This window comes from Buteo buteo, chromosome 2, assembly GCF_964188355.1.
Source record: "Buteo buteo chromosome 2, bButBut1.hap1.1, whole genome shotgun sequence".
Classification (NCBI taxonomy): Eukaryota; Metazoa; Chordata; class Aves; order Accipitriformes; family Accipitridae; genus Buteo; species Buteo buteo.
Genome location: NC_134172.1, coordinates 5,826,953 through 5,851,145, shown reverse-complemented (window position 1 = coordinate 5,851,145; position 24,193 = coordinate 5,826,953). Strand labels below are relative to the sequence as shown.

The following is a 24,193-nucleotide window of genomic DNA, read 5'->3' as shown; positions in this document are numbered from 1 at the left end:
ATGAGTACTTCTGATGTTCTTATACATACAGTACTGTTTTATTAAGCCTCAGATTCAACCCTGCAACAAGCTGGCATAGGTTATTTAGCAAATATTGCAGGTATGTGTGCAGGGAAGACTTTAGACCACAAAATACAGGGGACTTTTCATTTGAGTAGTGTGGCACCATCTGCTTCGATTCTGGGATTTATGTATGAGCTTTTCTTCTGATGGGAAAGCTCTTAACAGAAGTTTTGCAGCATTTCTGTTCTGAGCACATTCATGGGATATCTGCCAGATAGTTTCAGTCATCCCTCTTTGGTTTCTAATAGAAAGCTGGTAGCACTGGAGCTGGCAGATCCTTTAAAAACAAGAGGCAGGAAGCAGGCTCTCTCTGGATGTATACAGGAATGGGAACAGCTTTTTCCTTATCTACCCAGGCCCAAATAGGTGCTTAAGGTGAAAGGAAGACCGACAACCAGGTCTGCAAAATGATGTTTGTATCAGATGAGAAGAATTTCAGCTGAAGTGCTTAGTTCATCCAGCTCCTCTAAGCTCTCTCAAGCCTGAGGGGATCCAGATGCGTGGGGAGTTTGGGTGTTTTGGGGACTGAATGCTGCTGTTTGCTGAAACAACAGGCTGAGGCCCCAGTTGTCTGTAGTCTCCTTTTTCTCTCTTAGCTGCTTGTCCTTGCAGCGAGAGTGCCCACTGTGTGCCTGTGCTCTTGGTGGGCTCTCTGATTTCTCTCCTACATTGCTCAGCCTCCCTGGAAAGGATATAACAGGAAAGCATCCTCCATTCACAGGCAAGACCGGGTCATACTCTTTTACAGATGCATTTGCTGCCCACACATTGCCTTCCAGAGTCGACTTTGGATATGTGCATGACCTCTAGGTGCTCATGATCAGTGGAAATGACTGCAGACTTTTAAAAAAAGGTGTTTTTTTGCAGTGGTTAGAGCAAAAAGAGTAGTTTCTACACACAGTTAGTGTTATCCAACCGTGCTGCTCACCTCTGGCCATGACAGACTGGATTTCCTTTTGCCTTGCTAGAGTTGCATGTTACTCCAGCCTGTTATTTTTAGGGGAGGCTATAAAGGGGAGCTGAGGTGCGGGGGACGGGTATGAGTGGGTGGCAGCACCATTGGCACCATGTTGACATGCTGAGCAGATGCTCTTTGGAGCACAGCTGGTGGAGGGGGTGTTCTCCACCTTGGAGTGGATGGTGTTATGCTCTCAGCAGACCATGCTCTGTGCATGGCAGCTTCATGACTTGAACTTTGTTTTCTGGGAAGAATCAGTCCAAGCCAGACCCTGGTTCAGGGCCCTGCTGTGTCCCTGGGAGCTGGGGAAATGTAGTCTCTCTTTATTTTGGTTTCCGTGTCTAAAGAAGGGGAATATTAATATTGCCAGGCTAAGACGGATGTGGTTTGAGGTCATTGCGTAGCACCTGCCAAGATTTTTAAAGACTGAAAGTTCAACTTTCCATGAGACAAACAATACTTACAAACAGTTTACACGTATCTCCATAGTTTGGAAATATTTGAATGCAGTGGTAGCTGTGGTGAATACTCTGTTTCAGGGTTACATCTACAGTCCCTTAAGGCTGTCAGTTAATGCCCTTTTTGAGGGTTATTTTGAAAGGCCCAGTTAAAACATTACGGTACTATATGCCTCAGCTGGTATTTGCTAATCCTGAGGTTTACTCTGCTTAAAGATTTCTTTAGAATGAGTTTGAAGCAATGCTTCCTATGCAAGATGTGGAAGGTTACAGTCGTGGAGATCAAATTGTTACTTTGATCATTTTTCTATTGAAAAATAGGAGATTTTTCTGGATGACCTTTCTTATTTGACAGTAAAGCAATGCAAAAAGCATGTGTTTTGTTGTTTAAAACTGCAAGGTATCTCAAATGTCTAACATTATTTTCCCAAGAGACTGAGTTCAAATTATCTGGCATCACATTAAAAAGCTCATTTTTTTATAGTAATTACTCCAGATCCGTAGATATACTGAAGTTATTATAAACCAAGCTCTTATGAACCATTATCACAGTACGATACAGTAATAGACCCTGTGCATTTCATGATGGGAAGCCAAGACCCACAAAGTTTGGTTTGATTCTGCTCACAACAAAGTTCTTAAGACATATAAGCAGAAATCCCTAAAAAAATACGGAAGCTGAAGGTGAGCCCAAAAATTAACATTAGTGCTTCTTTTGGAGAATCTCTGTTGAGTGTTCACCTTGATATACTGAATATTGATCAAATCTATAACAATGGGTTTACCAAGCTCCACTTGGGAGCTCTTTTCATCCTTCCTCTCTCCCATTTTAACATTCTGGAGCAGAATGCACTTTCTGTCATAAAAGAGAAATCAGACTGTTTCTGGCTGTGGCCAGAAACTCCTGCAGGGTAAAGAGATCTGATCTGGCCTTGGCCAGATGGTGAAAAGCTTCTCCTGGGCCACGGTCACTTGTATTACAGCACATTTTGCTTCTGCCAAAGCACCGTTTTGCTCTTTCAGAGCAGAAGGTGAGATGATGTAAGCTGTTCAGTGGTAGCATGCTGATTTACAGCAGCTGGAGAGGTGGTTCTTTAGAAGATATTCTCCCCTCCTCCCCCTCCGCCATGGGCAGCAGAAGGGTGGTATTTAGGCTAGGCACTGACCTGGAAAGATTTCCTTACATCATCCTGCAGCTGGATTCATACCTGCCTGCGGAAAGCTGATAAAAACAAAGACAACAAGATGAGCTTGAAAGAGCTCAAGAACTTCCTGAAAGAAGTGAACATTGAAGTTGATGACTATCATGCCAAGAAGATTTTCCAGGTAATGAGAGCAAGCAGATAAAGTATTTGCTGTTGGCTGAGGTCAAGGTTTCCCACAGCTTTCAGCTTTGGTTGGAGTCCTAAGCTTAAAGTGAACTCCTAGCATCTTTTCTCATACCAAGGAAGGACTCTCGGTTTTTGGTGGTCAGCAGATTCCCACTAACAACTGAGTTAGGCCAGCACAATGCTTTTAATGAAGGTATGTTAAGGTCTTTCCTTACCATTGATGCCAAATTTTGCCAGGATTCAGAGAAGATGAGATGCAAACATGGATAATGTGAGAAAAAGGGAAAAGCAAAGTTCAAAGTGCACTTTGAGTCCCAGATGTTTCAGGAGTTCTGTGTGCCACAACCACAGGTCAATGCCTAAGTCTGGCTGAAATTGGTTTGGTTACAATTATGGACCCAGATCCTCACCTTCTCAGAGTAGGAGGGTGCCAAATGACAGGTGTAAACAAAAAGAAAGTGCAAATTAGGAAAAAAAAAACAGATTCATGATAAATACGTAACATTGCACCCAAGCCTGGACCAGTCTGGTTGATTTAATAGCCCAAGGCATATTTAATCTGGTCAGGGACATAAACTTCTAAATTTTCATGATTCAGCTTGCTGGCTGAGCCTATCAGAAGATAAGAAAGGGATGAAAATTTCTCAGTTGTTAAGCTTTCTCTTTCTCTCTAAAGAAGCCTTCCTGCTGAGGTGAGATAAAACATCTGGATAATTTCCAAACTTCCATCCTGTCTGAAGGAGGATTTGAATTCATGGGTGTGCAATTTCAGAAATGCTTTTTCTGATCAGCGGTAAATGTGTGGGTGGTGTTGGGCACCAGGCAGTAGTTCTCCTGCTCCTTCCTGTAAGCAGATAGCAGGGAAGGTTGGCAAGATCTCACTAGGACCTTCCCCCAAAGGAGGAACGAGTTTCCTAATCCTTGCTTTAGGGAGGTCTCTCTGTCTCTGGTACCTCTGCAAGAATTGGGGGAAGGTCATCAGCAGATCTTAAAGAATTTCAGCTTGCAAAGTCTTCCAGATGTACTGCCTGCTCTGGCTAGCATATCCCATGCTTTATTCCCTGCTCAGGAAAACCCTGGAAAAATAACAATAAGGCTAGGATTCCTCTGATTGTGTTAGATGTCTCCAGTGCAGACATCTACATTGGAAGTAGTCACCAACACTTAAACTTCCTTTGCAGTCTGTGTAGGTCAAGCCAGTAATGGAGGCAGGGGTGCGATTCACCTCATCCTAAAGGATACATCTCACATATGTCAGATGAATCACTCCCTACATCTTCAAACATCAAGAATCTGAAAAGACACCCTTTTTTTTTTAAGAGGCGCAGTCTCCTCTTCATTCAAAGAGCCTCTTTTGGTATTGCAGTAGTTACAAGGGATCTCTAGGAGTGGAAACTTGATGAAGTTCAATTCTCTTTTTGCTTAAGGACTCCAAGTAATTACTAAACCTTGATTCAACCCATCTAAATGCAAGCAGTTAGTTGAAGTACCCTCATTAGGCATGTAATTGTTATAAGTTTCCTGTATAGCCACTGGAAAGAGAGGCTTTTCAGAGGTTAATTCAGATCTCTTGTGGGCTGAATTGCCTCCAGGAAGAGTCTGTCTTGGTCCTAAAGCAATTACATTTTCAGTTTACATATTGCCTAAACTTAGATGGACTGAGAGACATTACAGCATATTAAAAGGGTGATCTTTTCTGTCTTAGTGAGTTTTTCTTCATTTAATCACAGGAAGGAAGGGTCATCAAGGATTTAAGAGAGAGCTACAGGGCATGTTCTCACATTATTCTTGCTTTTCATTACATAACTCTGTGTCCTCATCTAGGTTTTAGACACACCTAAGTAAGACATATGCAATGCAACCAGAAACTGCAAATCTTCTCTAATTGCTTACTTCATTTCAACCTGAATATTCACTCTGGTGCATCAGAAAGGTTCTGACTTTTTCTGACAGGCCAAGGTTCATTCAGGACTCACGGTTCATGATCCATACAAGTGAGGTAAAACACAGTATTTTGGGTTGAGATTCTCTTTCTAATTTGGAGCTCTTGTAGGCCAAGCAGAAGGAGCTTGCTTTTATACTGTGCATCTGCTCTGTCCTGGAATATGACTATGATGCCAATGCTATTGTCCTATTTCCATCACAGTCTTCAATGGCCACTAATGAACAAAACTCCCAAGGCACATCACTTATAATGCCAGTTTTCTAGAAGTAATATCATGTCATTTTCCCTGTTATGTCTTAAAGAAAAGAACATCTGTCATTCACAGCATCCCTGCAGTCTCTACCAGTTGGTTTCCCTCTTTATATTCCTTTTAAAATTGCTAAGCATCATGCTCAGCTTAGCTTGTGAGATCTGCTAAAGCCACAGCACAGGATCATAGACAAGGAAGGCAGCAAGGAAAAGACAGTTCCTGGGCTGCTCAAACCTAATTTGAAGGTGTCTGTAGTACTGAGCATTTCACAGGTTGTCCCATCCCTGACATGAGCCCATAGCTTCTACACAGCAGATTCTGAAGTCAGGACAAGTTGAAATTTTTGCTATCAGTTCAGTTTGTGAAATGCTGTGTAACACAATAATTTTGTTTGGTTTTATATGTGCACCATAAACAGACAGTGAAGGACTCCAGTGGAGGATTTTCAGGGGATGAAAGTCCCTCATTATCATCTTGCCTGGGGCGCTGCCAAAGCCACCGTGGCCATCACTGAGATCATTAGCAGAGTTAGGTTGAGATTAGTATGATGACTGGTTAAACTGAGACATGCATTTTGATCATAAATCCCAGGACAATAGCTCTATCTGTCATAAGAAATTGAAGATGGAAAGCAATTTAATTCCTCTGATTTGACAAGTTACTGTCTGTAGGCTAAGCCGTAGTAACTGATAGCAACTTGTCCATAGCAAGGGTGAAATATAATGCACCATAACCTCCTCTGAGTGGCCTGGAGCACACTTTCTGTTCCAAGTTCAGGCCTGAAGAAGAAAAGGTTTTAGGCCAAAGACTAAGTAAGGAAAGCCATATCCTGCAGGGGTTTTGATGTCCATGCCAAAAATGACATTTTTCAGGCTTACCTGAAAGATAAGATGTGAGTGGGCTGTATGAGGTTAGGACACCACTGTTAACGGTCTATTTGCTTGCTTGAGATATTGAGAAAGAGGCAATCATCATAATAACAAGGCATTAACTAGAAGTGGGTTGATGGCTGAAATTTGCAGGGAAAAACACTTGGAAGTGGTATAATGCTCCCTGCTGTAAGTGATTCCTCTGAGATAGGCTCTTGCTTTCCATTGCAGCTTGTTTTGCTCAGCCCACATTTAATGCAGAGGTTTACATCCCAGAGATGACTGAAAAAGAGTTGTTCATGTCCCCATGAAGAATTCTGCTAGGAACAAACCACAAAATTAGTATCAGGATTTGCCACAGAAAAATTGTAATGTCTGATAAAAAATTGAAGCCAGGAATATTTTAAATAAACTGGAAATATTTGATGTTGGAATAGCTGTTGTCCTTCATGGAGACACTAACTTGCATATCTTAAACTCCTAATCTTTCACACTCAAACAAGTCCTTGACTGTGGTGATCTGTCAGAGCTGCTATCTAGTAGAGAGGTTCAAACCACAGAGGAACATGGGGGCATGAAGAATTTGAATTGCAGCTCCTTGAGAAGCTGATATCTGATTTGAAATTGTTACTTGGTAGGTTTTGGATGAGAACGGAAAATTTCCATGGAAAGAGGGATTTTTTCATACCTAAACGTGCACATGTTTAGCAGGATTTTTTTAAAGTTGGTTTTGATGCCGTCTTTCCAACCAGCCCTACTACTAGCCTTGACACTCTCTTGAGGCCTGGGCTCAGACCCATTAAGGTCAAGGGGAAGGCCCTTTTCACTTTACTTACTGGATTTTAGGCCATGGTCTTTATCTGTAGTTTAAGATGCATTGAGTTAATTGTTTCCCTATATTCCTCCACCACTTGAGATCAAGAGTTACATTTCTCTTGAGCCTTGATTTGTACTTAGATTGTCTTGAGCTGTCCTTCTAACTTATGGTTCGCACAGTACACAGTGCAGTGAAACTCAAGGCCATGCCTGGTGCTTTTTGGCACACTGATAATATGAGTAAATAATAATAATTGTAACTGTTATATGACTGTTGGCCTTGTCAATGAGAACCATTGTCATGGACCAAGTGCTTCTCATTCACTGGCCAGTAACCATTTCCAATTATTTTGTGTTCTGCGTTGTGTAGCCCTGGTGCAGATTACGGCTGGCATATGCCAGAAGGAAAGAAGGTTTTCACTCCTTCTCCCCTCTACGTTTACAGCACTGTGACAAGTCCAAAACAGAGGCTCTGGAGGATGATGAGATAGAGGAGTTTTACAAGATACTGACAGAGAGAAAGGAAATAGACAAGATCTTCCAAAAATACTCAGATGCAGAAGGGTTCATGTCCTGCCAGAACCTGGTGAGGTTCCTCTATGAGACACAGCAAGAAGAAGACGCTGTTGTTGCTGCCCCTGCCTTAATTCAGAGATATGAGCCAAATGAAAGAGGTAGGTTGGAAACCCTGGCTGGTTTGGTTCAAAATCTTGCTTGCTTGATGAACTATGAATTGCTTTGCTGCTGCTTTCTTCTGCAGCCATGTGTGTCATTTTCTCTTCACAGCTGCTTCTAAAACACCAGTCTTCTAGAGGAACATTAGCAGCACTAGGAGAGGAGGGTACAGGAGAGCCTGGGAAATAGTTCCCTTCAATTTTGGCTTGGGTATGCTGAGCAGTTGGAGAGGGGTTTATATAGAGTTGGCTAGTGGGTGATGAAATTCCTGAGGGAAAGGTTCTGACGGCTTATTCAAATGCCAAGACCTCACATGGCTGTGCAAGGTTAAGAATGTAGCAATATTTCTGTTCTCCAGAAGCAGGAATGGAGGCAGATGTTTTTGAATGTGGGCACCTGAAAAGCCATCGGGTGATGAGATCTATGTACGAGTAGAGGGCCAAGAAGGTGACAACTGTTTAGGAGAGCAATCACAGAACTCTTTCTGCTCAGAAATCAAGTGAATCTCCAGTCTGGAGCACCTTGAAGGACATGTTCAAGAAACGGACACAGGATCATAGACTTTTTTTACACTATCCTGGTATATCTTCAGGAGAGAAACAGTGCTTTGCAGATGTCAGACTTGGGGATTAGACTGAGATCTAGCTCAGTCCCTCAATACAGAGAGATCTCGATTTCTCCCCAAAGTTGGGTAATTTTGCATTTACTCTTTGCAAATCATGTATTCATTGGATAATCTAGACAGGATTTATCTGGCTATGTTTAGACATCTGACAAGTTCTCTGTATTGGCATGAAGGAAGCTTGAAGTGCTCAAATGGAGATTTTTATACTGTAGATCTCTAGGGACAGGTGAGGTAAGGGCTGTCTTTGACACTTTTAAGGTGTTATCAAGGACAGTAAGTGCCATAAAAAGCCATGCTTGTGAAGGGGTTTTAAAAGCATTTTCAGGCAGATGAAGCTGTCATTGTCTGAACAGCATCAATATCTTTACTTAATTAGCTGAATGCCTAGGGAGCATGTTTTGCCTTTGAGATCCTCTGGAGAGCAGCAGGCATCATGGTGAAGATGATGGCACAACCTGGTGGTGTCCGATTTTCAGTATGGGGTTTCTGTCTATTTATCTGGCAGCCAAGAGGGGTAATGCCATGACCAAAGATGGTTTCCTGATGTACCTGCTGTCTGATGATGGAAATATATTCAACTCCTCCCACCGTAAAGTGTACCAGGACATGACTCAACCTCTCAGTCACTACTTGGTGTCATCCTCACACAATACGTATCTTATGGAAGACCAGCTCACAGGTCCAAGCAGCACAGAAGCCTATATCAGGTAATGTATGTGTGTGTATTTATGTGTGTGAGAGGTTGACCTCTTTCTTATAGAAGACATGGGGTGCATCTATACCACTAGATGCAAGAGGACCAAGAAGCAATCTCCTGCCCCGAGACCAGGTAATGTGGACTGGCCCATGTTCACATCAGGGTGAGCTGTTTCTAAACCAGGTTGGCCATGCCCCACTTTTCATGGCACTTTGACCTGGGTTTCTGCTGGGCCCCATGTGGTGTCCACCTGACTGTAAGATGTGTAATTACCACATTTGGGAGTAGTTTAAAATATCTGCAGTCATGTAGAGGCTGGATTGCAGCCCTCTAGCATGGTGTTTTCAAAGCATGATGCTGAGGGGATACATTGCATTCCCCAGAATATGGCATGAGAGAGTGCAAGGAGCTTATAAGGTGCAAAGATTTCTGGGACAGAGCTGCAGGACTGTGTGGGGACTGGAAGGAGCCAAAATGATGCATACTGTTGTGATGTTTATGATCTGTACTGCCTTTTGGGAGTAGCCCCTGGCATGGACTATTCCTAGAACCATGCTGGGGTTTATTTTGGAGAGACCTAGTTAGAGCAGTCCAAAAAAAGAGGTGGGACATAAGCTAATGAAGCAGTGCGGGTGATCAGGACACTTATGTCTGGTCCCTCTTTAGCAGCTCAGATACTCCCACAGCGTCCCTGGACAGAACATGAGGTATTGACTACTTCTGCCTTTAACGACTGCTGTCTGATGTGTCATGGCCAGATCTTTGCAGTGGCCTTTACTAACTTGCACAACCACCTTACATTACTTCTGCTATGACCTGTACTTTTTTCAAGTGAGATAGTGTTTCCTTATAAGCAAGCCAATGACTGCAATTCTGTCTTTGTTTATTACTTATCTGATCCTCAGTGAACAGTGGCTGTCTAGAGTCACAATCTCAAAAGAGTAGAGAGTGAAATCTGGCACAAGTTGCTTTTCAGTAGCTGTTTGAATGTCTCTTGCAGAATGTTTTGGTAGTAAAAAGAAAAATAATCCCATGATTCTTATTGCAAAGAGTTAAAGGAGTTGTGTTATCTGAAATGTATAGGGAGTTACTGTAAGAGGGACAAGATCACCTCTTAGACAGATAAGTCTGTACAGGGGGAACCTACATTTGGAAGTAAATTAAAATGAGAGTATGGGTATATAGAGGCAGGAGTTTCAAGTGGAAATTCAGTCTGTAGACTCAGTTTGGGAAACTGGCCCTCACTGGTCTCCCCAGCTATGCTGGAGTTCCCACAGCTGTCTGCCTGACAGCTCTGAGGATTCATCTCTCATGTCTTATCAGATCTAGATGAAGAAGTCACATCATCCAGGCTTTGTGACCTAGCTTCTAAGGCTGACTGTCTTACTGTCTTTCTTCCAATGCAGCCACTCTTGATTTTCTCTTCACCATCTTTGGGAAAAGACTTGGGGCACAGTCATGAGTGTCCTTTCTCATCTGGCACTCACTATGTCTTTTTCTCTGGATAATTCTTACCTTGGACTTTCACTGCCTCCTTTCTCAGATCCCACTGTGTTTCTCTTGCTCAACCTTGAGCTCTCTTTGCTGACCCTGAGCTCTCCTGATCCCATCCTTTCTCCATCTGCTTTCCCATTTTTCCAAGCTCCTCTTTTCTCCCTTGCACCCTAAACTTCCCATCAGCCTTCCCAGGCAAATACCTGTGCCTGATCCACCCTCATTTTGAGATGGAGCAGAAGGATTAGAACCCAACCAGGTCCCTTCTTTGTTTCCAGAGCCCTCACCAAAGGCTGCCGCTGTGTGGAACTGGATTGCTGGGATGGCCCTAACTCAGAGCCCATCATTTATCATGGCTACACTCTCACATCCAAGATCCTCTTCAGCGATGTCATTAAGGCCATCAAGAACTATGCTTTCAAAGTAAGGACGAGCGACCCTCTGAGATTTCTCATATTGCACAATCCAATACTGATAGTAGGTCTGTGCCCTCCCAGCAGAGACCATAAACAATGAAGACTTCACCTTAGCATTTCTCATGGGTACAAGATATGTCCTTCTGTCTGGGCATACATGTTCTGCTTTCTGCAGAGATCCATTCCTGGGAGTTGCTGGATGGGCAGAGCACTGTCTGAGGATGAGTTTGAATCTATACCAGCACAGCTGCATCCTGGACCCCACTACATGAAAATAATGCCCAATATCTTGAGCACACCTGGTGGGAAATACAAACAAGCCCATGGTTTGTGTGGCTTTGATGTCTCAGGGTCTGTTCCCAGTTTAGAGGAACTCACGTGCATGTATTTTGGAGGGACTAATGCGAAGGACTGCTATTCTGCTTTAAATGGAATGAGCAGGTCTGGATTCTTGTATGGCAGTGCTGGGCCAGCAGCCTTTAAAAATCCTTGGGTCTGTCCAGGCTCACTGGACTTTCTGCTATTTTCCTTCAATGCACTTGAGAGCTAGTACCAAGTTTCCTTTGGGGCTATAAAGCAGTGAAAATGCCAATGCCTTTGGCACACAAAATGACTGGGGGGGCACAGGGAACCAGATCAGGCCTGTGCATGAATGGAGGAAGGATTCATGCCACCTAAGAACTTAGGCAAACCCAGTGATTTCAAAGCCTCCCTTCCCAGTCCTTCCTGTGAGGTAGGAAAGTGCTCTGACCCACAGTGCAAGTGGAGAATGGAGGCACAGGGAGCCTCAACAAAGTGCCCCAGCAAGTCTGTGGGAGGCATCTTGACCCAGCCTGGTGCCCTGTCCATTGGATCATCATTTCTAGAAGGCATCAGCAGACATCTGAGTAGCTACTGCACAGTTAAATTTGTCCTTTTTTAACAAATGCTCATTTTAGCAGAATACTAGACCCTGTTGTTGATACACTCATTTCCAGAGAAAACAGCACTGAGGTTTATATCAATTGCTATAGACTGGTGAAATTGCAGAATTCACTGACGATGTATGTTGCTTTCTTGTTCTAGACCTCGCCATACCCTGTCATCATCTCCCTGGAGAACCACTGCAGTGTCGACCAGCAGAAGGTCATGGCTCAGCACATGACGACGATCCTGCAGGACATGCTCTTGGTTGCCCCAGTTGATGGAAACAAATCCCAGTTCCCCTCCCCAGAGGTAAGCAAGGCCACTCTAGCACTTTCTGCCTTCTGAGGGTAGGACAAGGGAGAGGTCTATCTTCTTGCTGGGTGCCAAGCCGTGGACAATAGTCTTGAGGACTGGTGGGAACTGCACTTACTGAGGAACAGAAATTGTCTGTGGGCAATGGTGTGTCCTGGTTTCAGCTGGGATAGAGTTAATTGTCTTCCTAGTCGCTGGTACAGTGCTATGTTTTTGAGTTAGGTATGGGAAGAATGTTGATAACGCTGATGTTTTCAGTTGTTGCTAAGTAATGTTTAGACTAAAGTCAAGGATTTTTCAGCTTCTGATGCCCAGCCAGCGAGAAAGCTGGAGGGACACAAGGAGTTGGGAGGGGACACAGCCAGGACAGCTGACCCAAACTGGCCAGAGGGGTATTCCATACCATGGGACGTCACATCTAGTATATAAACTGGGGGGACTGGGGGGTGGGGGGGATTGCCGCTGAGGGACTTACTGGGTGTCGATTGGTGGGTGGTGAGCAATTGCACTGTGCATCATTTGTACATTCCAATCCTTTTATTATTACTGTTGTCATTTTATTAGTGTTATCATTATCATTATTAGTTTCTTCTTTTCTGTTCTATTTAACCGTTCTTATCTCAACCCATGAGTTTTACTTCTTTTCCGGATTTTCTCCCCCATCCCACTGATTGGGGGGGCAGTGAGTGAGTCATGCTTAGTTGCTGGCTGGGGTTAAACCACGACAGGTGGAATGAGGAGTAGGAGTATCTAGAAGTAGCCTGTGCACATCAAGCACAAAATGCCCCATTGCTCCTTGTTTTGTCTAAGGTCTCAGAGGAGACATCACTCCAGGACTGAGGACATTCCTGGTCCATTTACAAAGGCCAGGGAATGTCCTTCATCCCATGAGGAGGTTGCTTTTCTGGCTTGTCCTGGAGGAGTTGAATGCTGAGGGTCTGTCTTGTGTCTGCTCACCACACCCCAAAGCTGAATATGACGTTCTTCAGGCTAATCCTCTGAAGCACTGTTAGGTTGCTGCACATGCAGGAAAGATTAGCACCACAAGGAGTGACTATAAGGTGTCTCTGTGTTTTTAATCCAGCAAGACTGAACACTGCCTGATTTCATGGTAGGTGAGATGTTTTGCTCTCTGTGCTGAGGGATGTAACATACGCTCCCTTCCTCCTTTAATGCCTTGGTGCTCTACTGTGGAATCCAGATTGCTAATTAGGAAGTGATGAGGGCTGGAAGGACAACTGTGATTGTTTGCCCCTCAAAACTCAAGGGGAAAACCGGTACAGGTAGCCTAAAACTGTATCAAGCACGAAGTGTCCTCCCACTGAGAATGGCCTGGTGTGGTGGGGATGGAGAGGTCTATGGAGGACAAAGGGAGGCAGGTGGCTGCACAGAGATGCCCCTTTGATTCCCATGAATCAGGGCAGCCATGAAGCTGGGAGCTGAGCTTGGACCCTGCAGGGGGAAGGAGATATACAGTCCTCAACAGTGGATCACAACTATAAAATCATTAGCTGACAATCAGAAAAAATTGGAAATGGAATCTTGGTATGAAAAAAAAAAAAATTGTTTCTAAAACAGAAGCCAAAATGGAACATTCATCTGTTTCCACCCGTTGGGTTTGTGTTTTTCTTTCTTTTCTCTTAAGTACTTTGCAGAAACAGAGTTCTGTGTGGATAGCTGCAGTTCCCTTTAAACTGCATTTCTTTGCTAAAGAAATCATTTGCCAAAAATTGGATGAGCATGCCTAGCCAGAGCTGGAAGGAGTTTGTGGGTGGGATAAAGCTGGCAGTCAGCAGGGGAGAAAGGAGAGGAAAACGATCCACCCAAAATATCTTCTATATTTGTTCTCCCTCTGCCTTTTTCTCTTTTCCCTTTCTGACTTTCCCCTTTCGTTTGGGAGTGTCATGCCTCGCTTGATACAATGCCTAGCACAGAGGGAAGCTGATCTGGGTTGGACCCTAGACACTAGTGCAATAAATTAGGATGGATAATAATTTTTAATGCTGCTGCTTCAGCAGGACCTTTGCACTGGCACAGACAAGGTGCCTCCATTTAAGAAGTGACTCTCCCTGGGTGAGGATACGCACAGCATGAAGGCAGGTCTCTGCAGGCTGTTACTGAGTTGGAAAAATCGAAGTCTTCAGTGTCACCTCCTGGCTTGCTATTTATCCCCAGTGCAGGATCAGGAAAGCTGCTGATGGCTTTTCAAAACACTGCCTTGTGACCAGGGGAATGATAAGAAGAAAGAAAGGAGAAACACCAGGGAAAGAAATGTGTGATGTGTGTGTAAGGGAATGACCCCAGCTTCCCAAAGATGGTTTCCCCATTCCTGTGCTCATCTAACCTGCTGCTAACATCCTGCACAGATGGACACATGGCCCCAGCTGGAACAAAACAGCCCAGATCTACCTTAGTGGATGGATTTGGGCTGATATGCTCCATTGGAGGGACTGATCCATTTAGTTTAAAGGGAGAAAAATTGCCAATGTAGCAAAACCTATCCTTTTTTGTGTGGTACTTTTCCTCTGCCTTCCTGCCACGTGAACTAGGATAGTACAAAGGGCTGAACTGCTGATTTTTTTGGTGGAAAATTCATTGAAGCTGAAACATTAAAGAAAAGAAAACCAAACCAGAAACCTCTTGGATTATCCAATTCCTTGTGAAGCTGAAATGGGGAAGCCTGGGACAATGTAGTATTTTTTATATTAGAAAAAGGGTAGGATCTGTCACTGGGAAGAGGGCTGAAAGGCTGTAAATAAAAGCAGGCGAAGCATTGCTGCAGATTGTGTTAGCAGGGAAATGTCAGTAATTAAAGGAAGATCGACACAGTTTGAATTCATGCTAATGATTCATACCTCAGCCCTGGGCAGGCATCTGATTTATTAGGCTCCATTCAGGAACAGTGTTGGGCTACACAGAGCATCTAAATATCTCCCTCAAGCTGCTGTCTTTGGGTCCCAATAGTAAATTAAAGGCCTGTAGGATGAAAGGCCAAAAGCCACATAAAAGCTTCAGGCAGTGCCAGGGTTGTAGGGAAGAGCTGATCCAGTCTCTGCTGCTGATTGCTTGTTACAGGCCTTTCTGCCCCATCTCTATCTGCACAGGGGTCTGCCAGGGCTCCTTCCCCCGTCCCTGCATCCCAGCTAGAAATGCTGCAAAACCCCAGCCCTGGAATGAGACTAAAACAGCTGCCAACATTGCATGCAACTATTCAGCCTATTAGGCATATCTGAAACCCCTCCAACTTTTTGTTCCTGGACTTCCTTGTTTACAATGACAGTGGCTTTGGGCTTAACAGACCTGTCTTGGTGGGTGACCCTCAGGAACCGTCTGCCCAGGAGGATTACTTTTGCACCGTATACTTAACGTGAATGTGGCTTCAAGTCCTTCTGCCTTCTGCCTAACTGCACGTCTGTGTGTTTCTCCAATGTTAGCCCAGCTTGTGTCAGTCTTGTCTGCAGTGCATCTTCTTGGCTGAAGTTGTTGAGCTGAGTTTCCCTCAAATCCTTCAAAACCTCCTTTGATAATGTGTTTCTTCCCCTTTTCTGGAGACTTGCTTCGTCCTCTGGTGCCACTCATTGCTAAACCCTGCAACACTTCAGTTTACAACTAGGCTGAAAGCCATATACAGATGGAGATGTGATATCAATTAGTGCAGCTGGTCTGCACATCTCCTCATGAATGTGAACACATTATTCCTCACAGATTCTCAGAAATCTGGGGAGATGGATATCTTCAACCTGAGAGCAGGATGTAAGGTGGCAGTGCTCAGACCCTCTATATCCATGTACATGAGCACTTCACTTAGGGGTCCATTTGAGAAATAATTAATACAATCAGGGGAGTTGGAGGTGTGGTCCACCTCCTCGTAAGTGTTTGTCTAAATAGACAAGAAGAATCACACCCTGGGAGTGTTTAGTTCTCTCTGTTGACTCTAAAGGAGGTGTCGAAGGCACAGAAAGTTTGATGAGGTGGATTGCTTTACAAATCTTCCACTCTCACTGAGATGAAAACTGGAAATCAGACCTTGCCATGGCTTTCAGGTTGCTATTAGGGGCAGAAAAGGTTCAGGTAAGATAAACATGTGTATGCACATCTTTTAAAATCCTCTGCTCTTTGCAGCTTTGCTCCTTCTGATAACATCAGCAGTGCTTTCATTTAAGATGGTTGCCATGTCCCAATTCACAGACTCCTAAAGGAAGAAAAGCCATGTGTCAGAACTATTTCATTTGCAGAGCTGAGCTTGTTCAGCATGCAGTGGGAAAAGTGGGAAAGGTGGGAAAGCAGGGGAGCTCCACTTGTGGAGAACTAAGGCAATGCCATTTACAGGGCACGTGAGGAAGGGAAAGAGTTGCAGGTATTCCAGCAGCCACTCCACTATATGTTCTCAGTAGTCCAGTGTGTCCTTGTAGCCTTTTCTTAACTTGTATTCAGCCTTGGGCTTGCCACAGGCAGTTGGAATAGCTTTATGGTCTACTTGGAGAATATTTATTGAGTATTTCAGCTAATGCTTCTTCCTCAGACAAGGGATCTGCTCAACAGAGCAGAACTGATGAGCTGAGTGTCTTTCGCCTCAGGCTAGAAATACTTAATATCACATGAAGGGGAACCAAGAGAGATGGAACAAGTGCATTTGTGTGTTTTTGTCTGTGTGTACCAGCTTATTTAAAACCTTGTTAAAGAAGATAAGCACTCAAATTTAGGGCTTTGCTTCCTAGCACCAATGTTAAATGAAGGAAGACAATGTTTGGGACTGGCAGCTTCTGCAGGGTGGATTCAGTGCAATGCTACAATAAAATAGCACTTTCTGCAGCAAATGGAGATGAAAATGCTCTTGTTTTGGGGTGACTCTCACCCCTCATTGTGGACCAATAAGCTAATGCGTCTCCTGTGGAGTTGGGTGGCACATGGGCTGCTCTCCCTTGTAGGCACGATGGAAGTTACCTGCATAGGGAGATACTAAACCTCTCCAATGCAACAGGACTCCAGAAGGGAGCCAGCCTGGTAGATTTCAAGGCCAAAAGGGACCACCATAACTGCCCTATGGAGAGTCTTGTACAACACAGTCTGGGCTGACCAGTGTCCTTGTGCCCATGGGGAGCATCTGCAGCATATCCAAGGTTTCCCGGCATAACCACAGTCTAGACAGGATAACAGAGGCACTGAGGACCCACTGCTGGCAGCCTTGCTATGGGGTGTGATGAAGAGACAAGGTGGAGGCCATGTTGCTGTGACTTCACTGCTGATGATATTCAGCCATGTAGGATGGGTTTGTGCCAGAAATAACACCTCCCAGTTGCTGGACAGGCTGTCCTGAACTGGAGAATCTTAAAAAGGGTTAGTAGCCCTACTGGTAATTAAGAATCAAGCAATCTGCCCCAAATCCCTTATCCCTGGTTCTCTACTGTTGAGCTGTGAGATAAGGTGGTAACGTTTCTTATGGGATGTTAGAAAGCAGAGGCAGATAATATATTATATAGCAGGTTGCTATCTGCAGCCTGTGAAGGACAAGAGGGGCTTCTCCAAGCCCCTCCTCACTGTCCCCAGTGCAATCCCTCCAGGCTTGTCCATTTGAAGTGTCAACTGGAGTCTAAAAACTCACACAGAACTGGATTTCACCTGCTGCCAGTGAGTGTTGTGGAAGAACAGTGAAGAGCTGGATGTTGAGGCAGGAGGGTGGGCAGAGACATGTGAGCAGCAGACTGAAGTGAGACTCTGAAGATGAGCCCATTCATGTCCCACCTATGGGTGTGAAGAAGCAGGTCACAGCTCTGCCTGGAAGAAGGCTGAGGGGCTGGGAGGATGAGGGATATGGTCTGAGGATGGGGAGGAGGATACTGCTGTGCTCTGACTGCTCCTTTGGGCCTGTTATTCCCAGTAACTGGTACATTCCTTCAGCTGCCTTGCTTTTGAGTGGCGAGGAAAGTGCCCCAATGTAAACAGATCATTTGTGGTAGCTGAAGAAAAACGCTTCTGGCTGCTGCATCGGGTGCCAGTGTCAAATTTCAGCTCAAACCAAGCTTCATCCACAGCTTAGCCGGGTGGTGAGGAGTTGGGCTGGTCTCTGTAAAGACGTGATGCAATTTGCTTGCACCCACAAAGGGGGAATTGTGTTCTTTGAAAATGCCTGTGTTGCTTTATAAAAGATCCTTGGTTTTCCACAGTCCTGTCATTTGAGAATGGTGGGGTTTGTTGCTTTTGCTGTTGTGGAAGGGGCAAATATAGGGTGTCACTGAGAAAGGGGAACATGCTACGTGGATTGAGGGGTTGTAATGACTAATTCCGAGATTGCATTTTTCTGGAGTAACTAACACCCTCCAAAGGAGTACTGAACACGTCCAGGTGGCAGCAAATCTCCCACTGACCTCACTGGAAGCTGCAGGGCCTAGGGGTGCTCCTAATTTTAAGGCATAACCTGCACACTTAGAGATTGCACCCAGGCAGTCACTCTTCTCAGTACTGCTCCCTGCTGCCAGCATCGCTGCTGCCTTGTTGGCGTTCAAAGTCAGCCCTCTCCAGGCTTCAGCCTTCCTCCCTCGGTCAAGAGATACGTAAGAGAGACATCAGTGGTATGGTGGTCTGCGAGCAACCATGTGCTGTTGGTGTGTTCCTTCACCTGAGGGTTTTATGTGGACTTTGAAAGTGGCTGGAGAGAGTTGATTCAGCACAAGAAATGTGCTCCTCGGATTAGCTCAGCTGTCAGCTGTGTTATGTTGGCACATGCTTCTGGTTATGACTAATGTTGTACCATGGTAGCAGTCCCAGGAGAAGCTCTTTTCAGAAGAGGAGGTATCTTTGGGAAGTGTCTGGGAACTCTTCCTTAGGCTGTCATCACCCTAAGGTTTCACCTGCAGGATCCCTTACATATTAAAATCCCATGTCTGCTATGCACGAGGCACCTGTCCAGAACTTAATGGACCTCTCTCCCCGTTAAAATGTCTAGAGGAGCAGAGGGCTGCACTGCTTCAGTCGCTGCATGGATCTCATGCCGTTTCCCAAGTTGTGCATGTGTTTATAACCATACATTGCAGAGACTGGGGTAGATTAAGTAACGGGGCCACACAGAGAGGCAGAAGCAGTGCCGCGAATAGCTCCCATGAGCTCTGACCTCCAGGCTTGGCCTTGTTTGCTGAGCCACATTCAGTTTTGAAAAAAATTGTGTATTTTTATTGCCTCTAACAGCACAACAGTTTAAGTTGTCTAGTTGAGGGGTTGGTCAGCTCTGTATCAGAGGGGAATCAGTGAGCTATCTGCAGTTTTCAGACTCATGGCTTGTGGTCTCAGGGGTGGGCTAGAGGGAGGGCAAGGCCTCAGTGGAAAAAGACTTATTTTTACCTGTATCTGTGGATAATAATCAGTGACTGATGCAACTCTGAAAGGCCCTGGTGCTGGTTGCAGCTGAGGAGCTGTTATATCTTTGCTCCTTCAGGGTGGGCCAGAACCTTTTCTAATCACCAGCTATTTTGTCCACTTTTCCTTGTGCAGCAACTGAAAGGGAAGATCCTTGTGAAAGGCAAGAAGCTGAGCAGGCGGGAGGACCCCACCGGAACAAATGGGAACAACAACCTGGAGGCTGAGGATGTCTCTGATGAAGATGAAGCAGCTGAAATTGAAGATGAATCTGTAAAGACCGAGATACAGCAGAAGGGGAAAGTAAGTAAAAGAAGTAACTGAGGCACAAAAAGGGGCAGACCAGGAGAGGCGGAAAAGCTATAAACAAGACCTTTGCCTGTTGCAGAAGGCTCTGAAGTCCTGCATCAGGAAATCCTGTCCTGTTAGCCTATCCCATGACTCATGCTGGGAAACCACTTTCTAGGTGGGTTTTGTGCCATGCCTAAAAAACAAGAAAAAAGAAAAGCAATTGAAAGACACTTTTAATATGTTCCCAGCTAACACAGTTCTCAGTGTGGTTTCAGCTACTCATCTGGGGATATGTAAGGGTGAATTGTTGAAATTTCTGGAGCTAAGGATCCTAGTGCTTTCTCAGCTTAATGATCTCTGTCCCGAGTACAGAGATCTTGCAGAGCCAGCCAAGCATGAAGGTTGGCTTCTTTCCAAAAATGAGGCTGGAGGACCCTGCAGCTGGGACAGACCATGTAGCATTTATGGAAGCAGTGGAAGGGCACATGTTCAATCTATCTCTGATTTCCAGAAATCTATTTGTCATGGGACCATCATGACTTCCTTTATTACCAGAGACTGGTGCTTTTCTAGTCACTTTTTGTGACATACCTGCACCCTCACTGGCCAGAGGAGGGAGGGAGGGAAAAGCTAGAGATCTATGGGGAAGGGGTGGCCACTTACCAAAGCAATTGGGATAACTGTTTCTGGGAGGAAAAGGCTGGCCTTTACACCAGTGTTTTGCTCCCTTATGTGAGGACATTCATTTTTCCAGACTGCAGGTCATTGTGAAGGTCATATCCCTTACAGACCAGGTTCATAGGTGATATAAATACATTCAGTCCCACTGATGGCAAAGCTGACATTGCCTCTGGATCTGGTCTGATCTATGCTTCCCCTTGCTGATTTGCTCACTCTTTGAGAGTCTTAATTCTTTCTCTGAACTGTAGTCAATAATGTGTATAATTTTGAAATCTGTCATTTTCTTTTCTTGCCTCTAATGGGAACTGGTGGCTCTCACTTCACCCTTGCACCAGTGAATGTGGCTGTGTAGTAGGAGGCATCAAAGCATTATGACAGCTTCCTAGTTCAAGGGAAAAAAGCCCATGGAGGCCAAAACATCCTTCCCTTTTCCTTATTTCTAGGTTTGCATGCTTGGGACCAGGACAGGAAAACTCATTGCTAAGGCTGTGTTGTAAAGTTTAGCAGCTGGAGGCAGCTATTGATGCTGAAATACAAGTGATCATGCAGAGAACAGCAGAAAGGGTATCCCACCAACAAAGAGAGAATCCATTTGGAGAACATCATGTTACAAGGGTGCTGGGACAGCAAAGCATCTGTTGTGTAAAATCCTCTCTTAGCTCACCAATACAGGCTGATTGGGTTAGTTGCTACTCTGTGTGTAGCCCTAATCACTTGTGAGTTGTGATAGCCAAGCTGAAATACTCGTTCACATAATAACATGCAGATAAATGCAGAAGGAGGGATGGCCCAGATGAAATTAAATATTCTTGGTAGTAACACTTGGGAAGTCAGTGATATCATTGGACAGGCCAGGATGGGCCTGAGAGGGCAGTGATGCTCTGAGAGGAGGGATTAGCACTCTCCAACCAGGGCAAGGGACATGGCAAGGGCAGCCTGCCCCTTTTCCACCTTCTCTCTGCAAAGGGGTGCCACTGAGTGTTGATAGTGTGCATGCTTTTCATGTGAAGATGGTGGAGAAGAGAAGCCCCAGGGGTCCTAGACAAAACATGATTATTACTTTTGAGTATGACTGCAGAAACTCCCCACAAACCTCTTGCTCTCCTGCTTTTAGAGTGACACCTTGAAGCTGGCCAAGGAGCTCTCAGACACAGTTGTCTACTGCAAGAGTGTCCATTTCAATGGCTTTGAGGACCCCAGCCATCCTCGGGCTTTCTACGAGATGTCATCATTCACAGAGAGCAAAGCTCTGAAACTAGCCCAGGAGTCTGGTATGTATGTTCTGCCCTGGCAAAAGGCCATCCTCTGTCCCAGCTAGTGGTGACACAGGACAGCTAGTGGTGGTTAAGCACAAGGAAAAGGCATCCTGAAAGATGTGGGTTATGATCTTTTTGGTCATGCCTGTCACTGAGAAACAGTGGGAATAACTTCATCTCATAGAGGCTGTTACCAAGAAGGGCATTTTATACAGGTAGTTCACATTCAGCCAGACTCACTAGGCAGAGAAGCAGTATATACAGCAGCATCAAGACGAGATAAAAGTAGCTCCCATGACTGAAAGAGTCATTTTCTTCTTTTTTTTTTCTGTAGGAACCAGTTTTATTCATCACAACATCAGGCACCTGAGCCGGATCTACCCTGCAGGCTGGAGGACAGATTCTTCCAACTACAACCCCATCGACTTGTGGAACGTCGGCTGCCAGATCGGTGGGTGCAACTGGGAGGTCAGAGAGGGTCAACCTGGCTGAGTCGCCCATGAGCTGTCTATGGAGGGTCTTCAATTGAGGTAGATGTGCGATCTTAAGCCATTTGCAGGCAGAGAGGCTCAGTGGTCACTGGGAGAGATCAGCTCTTCAGCCAATGTTCAATGAGTTTTCATAGAACATTTTCTGGCCCACCTCAAAACCATTAGGAGAGCCTTTCCTGCGCATTAATGTTTGCATCCCTGCAGTTTCACTGGAAGCAGAGTTATTGCCATTTAACAAAGGAGGAGAGAGCCAGGAGTTACAGTCACTTACTGAAAAGTGTGCTGAAATCTCTGGCAGAGATGTAAATCAAACTCAGCTCTTTTGAGCCCTAGAGCAAGGCCATAACCATAAGGGCCAAGCCATGGCCTGAGCTGTTAGCTGTAGTCAAAGCAGTCCATCATACCTACTCCCAGGGCATTGAGGCCCCTGAGAGTATATTGATGTCTCAGAGATTTGATGAAAACAAGGGTCCCAGAGCCTGTTAAGTGAATTATGTTATAGCTCTCATCCAGGAAACCTGGTGTAGTGGTAAGTGGGCAGGCTGGTGATGACATGCTGGGCTCTCTTGGTGATGCTGGATGTTGGAGATGTCCCAGTGGTGCCTATGTGGCCCAGCCAGACAGGAGAAGCTGCAGATGCAGGGCTTCCTGGCCCCCAGCCTTGTAGACCTGCATGGGCTGGATGTGCCTGGCAACGTATGAACTTGCTAGGTCCTGCAGCCCCTGTGGGGGGCACAGGTAGAACCCATTGACCTGTCTCCCCAGCACCGAGTCTGGCCTCAGGAGAGTCTCTGGCAGGCAACATCAGGTCCCTTGGGGTACTCTAAGGCCAGACCTGCGTGCCTTATCTGATCCAAATTCAGTATTTGGGCACCCAAATTAAGATTTTTCAGAAACCCCAAGTACTTGCAGCTCCCAGTAAAACTGGTATACTGCAGTTATTAAAGTCTTCCTTGCAAGTGGAAAAACAGGGGAGTGCTTTAAAATGCTTTTGGCCTTCCAGTATTACAGGGTGTGTAGGACCCAGGACCAGGATAAATTGCCATCTGTCCTAGAGCTGTCTTAGAAGTTGCTAAAGAGGTTGGCATCACCCCTGAGAAATCAGTGGAGTACTGAGGAGGTGCTGGGGTCCATGTGCACTCCCTATGTGGTATTGGTGAGACTGTTCACAGAGACTGCTTCCAGATTTGACATTAATGCTTTTTAAAAAACTGATGGCAGATTGGAAAGAATACAAGAAATCTGCCTGGTGTTAGGATACCAGTGAGGCTTGATCTATTTTGGGCAGGAGACAATAAAGAAATTATTTGATCACAGCTTCTGTACTCCTACATGAAGGGTTCAGACAGTGAGGAGCTCTCTAGTCTAGCCAACAGAGGCATCAATGCCCCTCAGGATGGCAAATGAAAGTAGGCATATCTGAGCTGGAAAGGAGGTTTTATAATGAGGCTAAGTAGCCAGAGAAACAATCTGAGAAGGATTTGCTGGCTTCACTGGAGGAGATAACTCCTTCAGCGTAGAAATGAATAGGTTTATCTAAAAGATGCAGTTGCTCAACCAGGTGACATAAATTCAATGCAGGACACTTTTTCATGCTGTGGAAGGCAGGAGGACAAATGAGATGGCTGTAATGGGTCCTCCTGTCTCTAACATCTCTGAATGCAAGAAATCCTCAGGGATAGCAGGCTGGGAGGGTCAGAGTTTATCACTGCTGTTTGAAACGTGGAAAAGCCGATGTTTATGTCCATGAAGTGCAATTTCATGTGAAAAGAATTAGTATAAAAAGATACCCATTGATTTATCTGAAAGTGACTGGATTTATTTATTTATGTTGCAGTTGCCCTAAATTTCCAGACAGCAGGCACAGAAATGGATGTCTACCAGGGTCGGTTCCAGGACAATGGGTTTTCTGGGTATGTCTTAAAGCCGGAATTCCTCCGGGATGAGCAAACCAAATTCAATCCAAAATCCATCACAGAAGGAACATGGGGGACAAAGAAGAAGCTTCTGCTTAAAGTAAGAATAGAAATCAGAAAATGTCTCAGTAGCATCCACCTGCAGGGGGGGTGTGTAGGTTGTCCCTTCTCCTTCTCCTGTCCCACCTGGGCAATGTTATCCTAACCCTGCTCATTTCCCACTGCTGGGGTCTCTGCTTCAGTCCTGCATGGGGTCTCATCCTCCAGGGACTTACTCACATGTTTAATGTTTGGCAATAGGAGAGGTTAATGACAATATTCGCTGTCGTTACAGAAACATACAGGCAGACATGCAGTCAACAGTCACCACTGTTGTTTCCAAGTATCTTCTGA

The 24,193-nt window shown here is 45.0% G+C and overlaps 1 protein-coding gene across 2 annotated transcripts in view; it reads left to right on the top strand.

Annotated features, from left to right (window-relative positions):
• PLCD1 (phospholipase C delta 1) overlaps positions 1 to 24,193 on the top strand; it is a 57,231-nt gene that overhangs the window by 27,890 nt on the left and 5,148 nt on the right. For both annotated transcript variants that reach the window (XM_075044523.1, XM_075044514.1), the window contains exons 4-12: positions 2,676 to 2,805; positions 7,136 to 7,364; positions 8,496 to 8,697; positions 10,460 to 10,604; positions 11,663 to 11,812; positions 19,301 to 19,468; positions 21,252 to 21,408; positions 21,728 to 21,844; positions 23,722 to 23,900. In XM_075044523.1, coding sequence (XP_074900624.1) covers positions 2,676 to 2,805; positions 7,136 to 7,364; positions 8,496 to 8,697; positions 10,460 to 10,604; positions 11,663 to 11,812; positions 19,301 to 19,468; positions 21,252 to 21,408; positions 21,728 to 21,844; positions 23,722 to 23,900 — 1,477 coding nt within the window. The remainder of the gene's footprint in view (positions 1 to 2,675; positions 2,806 to 7,135; positions 7,365 to 8,495; positions 8,698 to 10,459; positions 10,605 to 11,662; positions 11,813 to 19,300; positions 19,469 to 21,251; positions 21,409 to 21,727; positions 21,845 to 23,721; positions 23,901 to 24,193) is intronic.